The sequence below is a fragment of the Trachymyrmex cornetzi genome, unplaced genomic scaffold, assembly GCF_001594075.2.
Source record: "Trachymyrmex cornetzi isolate Tcor2-1 unplaced genomic scaffold, Tcor1.1 scaffold319, whole genome shotgun sequence".
Taxonomy (NCBI): Eukaryota; Metazoa; Arthropoda; class Insecta; order Hymenoptera; family Formicidae; genus Trachymyrmex; species Trachymyrmex cornetzi.
In genome coordinates, this window is record NW_017297887.1 from 214,704 (window position 1) to 225,338 (window position 10,635).

The following is a 10,635-nucleotide window of genomic DNA, read 5'->3' on the forward strand; positions in this document are numbered from 1 at the left end:
GAGAGAGAGAGGGAGGGAGAGAGAGAGGGAGGGAGGGAGGGAGCAAGAGCACTCAAGAGGTACTTATTAATACGACATGCACATAAATTTAAGGGTCCTGTAATTGTATATGTGTGACGGGTAATAAGTAATGATTCTGTGCGAAGAAATAAGTTAAAAATATGAAATGAGGCTTTATATTTTCTGATTTAAAAATTAATAATCCTATTCTAATTTATGTGTGTGATGTATTTTTCTCATGTATCATAAATAAATTCTCTGCTATCAATGAATTAATTAATGACCCGAATCATATTAACTTGAACTGATTTCAATATTCTATTCGAACGAATAAATTTTATTTCGATTCGATATCATGTAACTTTTTCTATCTATTATTCTTTTATTCAAGACTAGAGTTTCCTTCGTTCTACCTAAATTCGCCCAATCGCGTTGAACATCATGCCGACTGACGACGAGGATCAACAGCAGCAAGGGGAAGAGAAACCGTTCGTCGTGGAGCGCGCGAAAACCGGCCGTGCGAAATGCAAGAGGTGCAAATATCCGATTGAGAAGGGCGAGATACGGATCGCCAAGTATGTGGTGAGCTTCTTCTCGGATGGCAAACTGATGCCAGCCTGGCACCACGTCACCTGTCTGTTCGAGGCGTTCGCGAAACAACGTGCCAGCACAAAGAGGATCGAGGATCCCACGGAGGATGTCAAGGGCTGGGAGCAATTGTCCGACGATGACAAAAAGGTCATCTTGGACAAGTTGGAGGAATTTGAAAAATCCTGTAATTATCGAGAGGAAACAGCTCTTTCCCTCCACATGATTTATTTCATCATAGAAAAAACGGTTTTGTTGAAGTATCCAAAAATTTAGCTACACGAAAAGAGATTTTGCTTGAAAATTTAAAATGGATACAGATGTGAAAATAGTTTTGTTGGGCCATCAAAATAATTATTTTGGAAATTAAAAAATAATAAGAGCAATGCTGCAAAAAAAATTTTATATTCTAGCAACCAGTTTAAGTTTTCAAGAAAATTATTTTTAAATCTTTCAACAAAATTGTTCTTTCCGTGTAGATCCAAGAATAATTCTGTTTGAACCATCAAAATAATTACGTTCCTTCCGTGCAGCATCACGATTTTTATCCTCGTATTTATATATCTATATTATATTAAATTAAGATCCCATTGACTGCAGATAAGATTAGCTAGAAGTATAAAAGTTTGCTTTGATTTCCTAAAGTACAGTTTGTAAAGTTTTCCTTACCAATCGCATATGATTCGTAAATTATTGTTATACATTTTTGTATTTGTTATACATTTGTGTTTAAGAAAAAATTAATTTCGAATTGAAAGAATGTACGATTAAAGGAACATCTGATCTTTTTGAAACGTCCTACGTGTCTTATAAAACTTGAGCTTCATTCTTATCTGTAGATTCGTCACTCCGTCTAGAGATTTCTCGGAAGGAACATAGTCGATCATATTCTTTGTATCATCTCGAAACGAAGTTGCGCGATGTTGTATGGAGAAATCAGTCAAAGGCTTTCCTCCTCGAAACTTTCGCGATTTCTAATAAATTTTCTCTCTTACAATTCGAGCTTTGCAACAGTAAGTTTCAAGAAGTTCGACGCTTATGAGACAGTCATTTACGAGATTGCCATTCTCGAGGGTGGAAAAGTTCATCGATATTGAGATACAAAATTACAACGTGTTATATTGTGCTATTTCTATTGCGTAATTTCATCCTGTAATTAGAAATCGGTTTGCGAAGGTGGATACTATTTCCAATGTACGTAGGAAGATTTATTGAGGAATTTCGTCACACATTAAAAATCAATTAATGCTTATCTTCGAAACGGAATTTATTAGCATTTTATCAATTTTATTACAATTAATATCATTTTGATAATAAATATGTCAAATTTTTTTTATTTAAATTCCAAAAATACAAATCAAATTTTTACGGAAAGATTATTAAAACACGCAAAATTTGTGAAGTAAAATAATGAACAAAATAAAATTAGAATTAATAAACGAGGCAATTATGGCGCTTAGCCGAACTTTTTCATATTAAAAAAAATTAAAATTTCATAATTTTAATTTTTTCCACAATTTTAATTTAAAATTATAGAAGCGAAATTATTGCTTTGTATTATAATGAATTAATAGCATTTAATGCGTTAATATATTTTTCCTTCTAGTTCCGACTAAGGCACCGAAAAAAGCTGCAACGCCACGTAAAGCGGCTGCCTCTAATAATTCTTCGGGAGAAACAACGAAGAAGACTTCAGATCAGAAGAAGGTCGCAACAGATGATAAAGAAAAAGATAAGCAGAAGGATGATAAGCAGGGAAAGAGCAAAGTCCCGTCGAAGGATGACTCCTTTCGCGAATTTCGGCGCGTGTGCAGCAACGTCACCGACGTCGACGCCTACACCGACAAAACCGCAATTATTAAGAGGATGTTCACGAAAGGATCACTCGGAGGTAAGTACCTCCCTTCCTCATTATACAAGATCAAGATATAATACGTACAGTATAAACCTTCTAACGGACGTCCGCTAAATTAATTAAAGGTATCCGGTTGGAGGTTTTCGACGGCAGAGAAATTGTATGCTATTAACGTTCGTTCGAGAATTGAACGGTAAATAATATTAATAATATTGACGGGAATAATTGACGCCGGACAGCATCAGTACAATTTAATCGAGATTAAATAATTATTAATGTGTGTAGATAAATCATTTTTACTTACATACATTATTTCAGAGTTGGGAAGCGTTACTTTTTCCGTTTCTTTTTATGATAAATATGATGTTGCAATTTTTTATAATTAAACGCTAAGGTTCTACCAAGGTTAGAAAAGTCAACTTTTCCAACCTTAACACAACCTTATATTAGCGTTTAGTTGTAAAAAATTGCAACGTCTCATCAAATTATTTATTATAAAAGTAACGGAAAAGTAATGGAAAAAGTAACGCTTCCCAACTCTGCATTATTTGATACATTCGGTAATAAGATTGCAATAACTTTCGAGATTAGAAATGTTTAGGTGATCTCAGTAAGCCGACAGAAAATTGCAAATTGACAAATTTTCAAAACTTTGGCCTCGTTTTTTATAAAATCGATCGATTTCTCTTTTTCTCGCGATAGCATTACGAGATTCGTATGTATTGTTGCCTATTGTGCTTTTTCATGTATAGAGGAGAATGAATAAATCCGTTCAAACGGTAAGTGTCTTATTAATCAGAATCCTTATTATAATATTTTTACGATGGTGGAGGTGTTTATTAACGATTTCTCTTGCCGTTCTCGCGTTAAATAGGAATCTTCCCGCAGAGATGATGATTTCTAAAGAATTTATACCTACTTCATTGTAACGTGATGGATACATTGTAATTAGCTAAACAAAGTAGGGGATAAACAAAGTTTTTGAGTAATTTTTCTTGGGACAATTTTGGACACGCAAATAGAAAATGTATTGCTGCAAAATTATTCTTGCAAAATAATTACGCGTAAAAATAAAGGATAATATTACTCGTATACGTATATAAACTGCATACAGAGATGCAAATGTTCGAAAGTTTCCATGAATTAAAAATTTCTCCCATGTATGCAACACAGTACTAAATGCAGATACCACTTTGCTGATCTGCATATGCCATTAATACTTATCGTGACTTATCATGAGATATACGATTTTAGCCGGAAATGCGAGTTTACATTATGAGTGCGACTTGATAGGGATATCGAATTTATTTTTGAACAAAAAATGTATCTCTTTCGAAATCGACATATCACACGATAACACCTTTCTTTAATTAGATGATATTACAAAACAAAAGTGACTTGCCGTTTCAAGGTCCCCAGATCAAAAGTTGTTCCCTTGTTTAAGCAGATAATCCGATATCTATTGCAAAACATTAAAGATATCACAAAAAATGATAACAATAAAGATCTAAATGTGCTTCCGAGATTTTTATAAACATTTTTTTTTCTTATATCGGATTATAAACAATCCGATATAATTCCCGGGAAAAAAAAGTTACATATATAATTATATATAATTATATAAAAAATTGATGTATTTTATATACAATTATATATATAATTATATATAAAATATATCCATATATAACATTTTTTCCCGGGTTCTCTATATTGTGTTGCAATTTTAATTAATTAAGCAAATATTATAAAATTATCTGCCGTGTTTAATGAAAGGTTTGACTTTTTAACTTTTTTTTTAACTAAAATTCGACTTATTTTTCAAGATAATCATCTTTAAAAAGTTACTGACTCATCGAACTGTCGACATGGTTAAATTTTTATATATTTCAATAAAATTATTTTTTCCCGTGTGATTTGTTACGGGATACGTCCTTCTCCTCATCTTACGTGTCTAATGGGTTGCTTTATCCAATAAATAGAAAGACGCGAAGGCAGGTCGTGACTCGCGCGAGACAGAGGAATGAAACCAGAATGAATCACGGGGCCTCGTATGTCGTAGGTCGCGCATTACGACGCGACCGCGACGGCGGCGAAGATGAAGAAGAAGCGAAAACGAGGGCGAAGTTAGCGAGCGAGCCGATGTGGAATATTTAGCCGATTTCATCAATGGGGATATCAATGGCGGCGTTTTTCTCTCCTCCGCGTAAACACCACGAGGTCTATCTCGTCGCCACCCCCGTCCCACCGCCACCCCGAAGCCACGAAGCTTCCCCGCCTTTTGCGCGTTGCTTTATTTCTCATTCCATTACGATCTTCTCTTCTCGCATTGTTATCACTCTTCCTCGCGAGAACCTCGTCTTCTTTTCTCGCGGTTTCTGCCTCCCTTCCCCTTATTTCTCTGTCTCTTTCCCGCGCACGCTTTTCTCAGAGGCGAAGGGGGCGAGACCCGGAGCGGCGGTTAGTAAATATGATATCCGGAATCGGATACAAGGAAACCATTAATCATCCAAGCGGGCGCGAATGGGACCTGGGCACGCTAAGTGGAAGATTTTTACCAGGGTTATCTGCGTCCGGACAAAAAGAAAGAGAGGCCGCGCGAAACCGTCTAAAGCTCTCGTCGAAATTCTGCGAGATACTCTGTATTTACGAGCGCGTCGTTCGAATCACTTTGCACTAAAGCTCCGATGAACTGCACCAGTTCATCTTTCTTTTTCTTCTTTCCTTCTCTGAAGAGAAAAGGAAGAAAAATAAAAGACTGGTGCAGAAGTTCAGCTAAAAAGAATAGGCCTCCTGATAGCACAGAGAGAGAAAGTTCAAAAGAATTCAGTCGTGCGTCTTTAATTTTGAATTCATTTTCAGATGCAAGAATTTTTTCTCCGAAAAGTTTTGAAAAAACTTTTTTTTGCATCTGAAAATGAATCCAGAATTGACGACATACGACTAAACACCGTCCGATGTGAGTGGGGTGTGCAATCGGGAATGTAGGCTAACGGGACCATCCCTTCAAGCGCTTAATAATTCTTTAAGGCCCAAATTCACAACTCATGGTTAACTCTTAACCGTAGTTCAACTTGTTTCTCATCTTTTTTCAATTCTAAAATTGGAAAGAGACAATGAATAAGTTGAACCTCAGTTATGAGTTAACCGTCAGTTGTGGAACTGGGCCTTAGTCTCATAAATCTAAATACAGATCTGAAAATAATTTTGTTGGCAATTTTGATTACCAATTTTCACAACTCGGCATGAAAATAATTACGTACCCTGAAAAAATTTACTAAATCTCGATACATGTTTCTTACAGTAAATAAATATTTACTCAATAAAAAAAAGATAATTAAATTAAATTAATTTTTATTATCAAATAAATACACGTTTATATTTAATAAATATTTCTTTGACACTATTCAAACAAATATTTATTAAAATTTAATATTTTTTTTTAATGTTACAACTTCAAGCATGATGATTTATGCTGCAAAATGTTTTAACATTCTAGCAATTTTTAATGCCCTACACGGAGAGAATTTTTCGTTATTTTTTTACCGCAAAATTCATTACAAATTTTATTATGTTTGGTAATAAGCTTGGAACAACTTGACAATAATGAAATATTATCAGTAACGATAGATTTTTTGAAATATACAAGAGACTTTTTATAAATAATGTAGTAAAAATTATAATGCAGATTGTAAAATTTTTTGAAGTAAGTTCTAGCGTAGCTAGAGACACACACTCGACAACGAAAATAACCGATTTATCGATTACAGTCGATCAATTACTATGTTACATGGTAAAATTATAAGCGACTAAATCAGATTAAAAATATCATGCTGTATAGTAAAAATTGTATAAGCTATTTTATATATTCATGATTACTTAGCATCTATTCTTTTAAAATAATAAAGAATCATAAACTGTGTAACATATTTTAAATTGGTGAAATTTTACTATACCCTTTTTAGTAAAATTAATAAAATATATTACATATCTTATTATGACACATATTAGTAAATTAAAGAAACTCATATACAATTCTTTGAAATACTATGTTGTCCCACTATTATCATGATTTTCAGGCTAAATTCTAAGAGAAAATTCTCTCCGTGATACATAATTATTGTATTTTGATGGTCCAACAAAATAATATTTTCAGATCTGTATAGCTCAGGATACTCACTGTCGTTGTCGCAAGGGTTGACGAGATTCTTCACGTAGCCAATATCAGTCTTCGCTAAAATTCCTGCTCCTGTAAACCTCCCTGCTTGATGATCGCTCGGGCTTACCGCAACACGCACAGCTCAAAGAAAGATTCGTCGCTTTATTTAAGTCTGTCCTTATATATACGTCCGATTCACGGGTGATCGCGATTACTTTAAGTCATCGCCAAGTCCACTTTCATTCGGATATTTTCGCGTATCTCTCTCTCTCTCTCTCTCTCTCTCTATATGTATATATGTATCTATCTCTCTCTTTCTTTCTCTCTCCTCTGTTCGCCTTTTCGTGCTTCTTGAATGATCTCACTTGCCCCGCGGTTTTGCAAACTATCGATTCTCGGTCTCTTGCAGCGGGATCATCGTGTCTTATAAGCACTCTGACGTCCCCACCTCTAATCGCGAGGGGAACCTCGTCCTCTCCGCAAACATGGTTCAGTTGAACGCTGCGACGACGGCGAGCCCCTTCTCGCGTTAGCCAGCTTGGCTCCAGACAATCGTCTCCTCTCTCACCCTGGTGTCCTCCTTTATCTCTTTCCTCCTTCTCATCTTCTCCTCCTCCTTCGTTTCCACCGCCTTTACTTCTCGTGCGAGAGTTTGCGGGCTCTTTATCTCGATTCCGCCCCGGCATTCTTCGCCGCCGTTGTCCATCGACGAGGCTGAATGATCGCGTTTTTCACAACTCGGCGCAATTACGATATCCATTCGTGATAGATATTACGACGTTACAATATCGTGAGGCAATATTACGACATTTCCGGACAGTAACATGGCTAGGCAAGGAGAAAGAGAAAGAAAGAGAAAGAGAAAGCGAGAAAGGTGGCTTTTGTTATTACGCACGCATCACGTGAATTTTTTTTATTGCTTAACGAGGATTTCAATTTGTTTATAATTTTGGAATTGTATACGTACTTGACTCGTTTCCGTGCGTTATTTTTTTCTTTGTGCACTGGAAAAAAGAGTTTGTTGCATCAATTGGGATTCCGGTTAAAATGGACAAATTAGAATTTTCTTGATTGAATTTATAATTTTAGTTCTTGAAATAACTAGAATTCATAATCATACAGTTAAATTTTTCTGGTTCGTTCATTTTCAACCAAAATTTCTGTGCCAGATTCTTTTTTCAGTGTGGATACATATATAGTTCTTAGAAGTTATATTTTAAGAAGTTGAAGCGATAAAGTGTTCTAAGAAATTAAAAGAATTTATGTACAAATATCTATTAATAAATACTGAGTCCAACAAAATTTAGTATAACTCGAATATACCTCATAAAATAAGAGTTAAATAACCTATGATATTTTTTTCGATAATATATTAATATTAATTTAAGATATTAATTTAAAGAAAATACGTGCGTTTTTATAAAAAATGATAATGAAATTGTAATATTTATAAATCAAACATTTAGGGATATCCTGGGTTTTCTTTTTTGCATTATTCTTTATTCATATTTTAACAGAAAATCGTAAGCTATTCTAATTTCGTTCTCTAATAACCAACGTACATTCCAGGCTAAAAGTTTGGAAACACTTTTTAAAAATTGATCTTTTTAGGATCTTTCTATGCAGAGAGTATTATATAGTTTATTTTTCAAAAACTATTTCAATAAACTTTATAATAAGTATATTTACATCGTTTCTTACATCATCTATTTATGATTTGCTTTATTACGTTTACAATTTTTAGATCTTTCATATATATAATAATTAGCTTGTAATTATTTTATTGCAAATTATTTTATATACATTCCAAATTAAAAGCTTGGAATTATTTTGAAAATTGACATTGATAACAATTATTGAATCTAAAGAATTATTATTATTTTTTTTTAAATGGATATTTGAATAAGTAATCTCAAAAATGTCAATTTTTTAAGTGTTTTAAAAAATTGTCAAACTTTTGGCCTTTGGATTGTATATAAAATGAATATTTTACAAAATGAAATAATTATAAACTAACTTACGAAATAGCAAAAAACATTATAAATGTAACATAATTTTTTAAAACGAATTATTAAAAAATTATTTAAAAACTGATGTAACGATATATAAAATATAGTTCTTTTGGAAATAATCTACATGACATTTTCGAGGATTTTTTCACGTTGTAACTTTAGTGAACGAAAGTATCATTTCGTACCGATGATAAACATGGTTAATTTCTCGACGGTCGAAACGGCGCGCGGAGAAGAGATGTGGACTAATTTATCTTCTGCTCTCTTCGATGTATTCACGCAACATCATACTTCGACCTGACGCAATCGTGGCGGCGAAAAAATCACACGAGTGCGTGAAAGAGAAGAGAGAAAAATTGCGACGAAAAAAGAGGGCTCTCGTGTCATGAATGATATACGCGATAACGCGTTTCGAACCTGATGATTGGCGATAATCAATAATGACAGGTGTCGGATTGTGGTGCGATCGATCGATCAATCTGGCGGCGCCTACGCAATTGCGATTGTCAAGCTTTCTGATTACGACGTGTCACGATGGGACATATTTCACGCGAGGATCAAAGGAGAGCTTGTGATTGCGACGAGGCGAGATAAGGGACAGTCTAACTAAAGTTCCTATATCAGAGTAGGGATGTCAATATCGAGCAAAAATATCGACTATGAATATATTCAGATATTTTAAAACTATCTATATTTATTCTGAATGAATAGATATTATATCGAATATATCGCACAGCGAATAGATTTAAAAAAATCTCAATTTTTTTAAACCTTACGAACGAAGATCTGTGATATTTGATCATTTGATGTAAGGAAGACTCCGTTTATTTATAGTCCCAATCAATATTATAAACAATAAATATTCTTCTTTCATATCTCAATAACTAATCACTAGCCCTTAAATATTAACTAAAAAATCTAAAATAAAAACAAAAGGAAATATAATTGGTGGAAAATGTATTTAATGATCATTTTTTTATAAACTCGACACATCTTACTGAGCGCTCTTGCATCTAATTGGTATGTTTGTTGGATCTAAAAGTACAGACCAACTAAACAAATGCAAGAGCTCACTGAGCGTTCAGTCAGGTTCAGCGTAGTACCGACCTACCGACTACTGAAAGCACTCAAAACTCCTAAAAGTATTCATAAAAATGGAGAGTGAATATGAATAATAAAAAAATATCTAGTCAATATTTTATTCGTAATTTTTTATTCGATATTTTTATATTGAGCAGCAAAAAATATCGAATATTCGATATTATCGAATAACGATAAACATCCCTATATCAGAGTCGGTATTCATAATCCGTTCTTATATTTAAGACCGTTTTAAGTACAGTCTTAAGATTTAAGATGTTATAAACCAAATGAATGTGTTTACATTTAATAAATATTTAGCTAGTACTATTCCAATTTATTTATTTATTAAAATTTAGTACATATTTTTCTATTACTGCATCACAAGGATGTATCTTTTAATCAATAAAAAGTCAATAAAAATAATAGTTAAATTAATGTTTCTTGTAAATAAATATGCTTACATTTAATAAATATTCGGCTAGTACTATCCAAATATTTATTAAAATTTAGTACATTTTTCTATTACCATATAAGAATGTATCTTTTCATCGGTAAAATACAAATTCCATAGCCTATCTCAAATAAAATGATTTAAAATATATATTTTATATAAAACGAAGTAAAAGAGTTAATCGGTACTTATTATTTTAAATAATTTCTTCTGACCTATTTTTTATTTAATATTTTAAATAAATCGTATCAGTTTTTTTACTGATCCCTATTTAATATTTTAAATAAAACAATAGTTTTTAGAGGTAGCTTAATAACATAAATAAGAAGGAGCGTACAACTACATACGCAAAATGTTTTTTGCACAAGTCATATAGGGTAAACTAGGGTATTATGGCCATACGGAAAAGATGGTCATAGGCCATAATTTCTCCAATAATTGATAAATAGTGCATTTTTATAGTCATTCTTAAAGATAATCAATATTTACA

The 10,635-nt window shown here is 33.0% G+C and overlaps 2 protein-coding genes across 4 annotated transcripts in view; one reads left to right on the forward strand and one right to left on the reverse strand.

Moving 5' to 3' along the window:
- LOC108762715 (uncharacterized) overlaps nt 1-7,010 on the reverse strand; it is a 34,556-nt gene extending 27,546 nt beyond the window's left edge. The window contains exon 1 of one of the 2 annotated variants that reach the window (XM_018509842.1): nt 6,621-7,010. The gene's annotated coding sequence lies outside the window, so the exon portion shown is untranslated. The remainder of the gene's footprint in view (nt 1-6,620) is intronic. The other variant, XM_018509839.1, reaches the window with a different exon arrangement.
- The window catches only part of DNAlig3 (DNA ligase 3), an 86,005-nt gene that overhangs the window by 35,332 nt on the left and 40,038 nt on the right, over nt 1-10,635 (forward strand). For both annotated transcript variants that reach the window (XM_018509835.1, XM_018509836.1), the window contains exons 2-3: nt 392-775; nt 2,195-2,479. In XM_018509835.1, coding sequence (XP_018365337.1) covers nt 442-775; nt 2,195-2,479 — 619 coding nt within the window. In that variant the 5' untranslated portion in view covers nt 392-441. The remainder of the gene's footprint in view (nt 1-391; nt 776-2,194; nt 2,480-10,635) is intronic.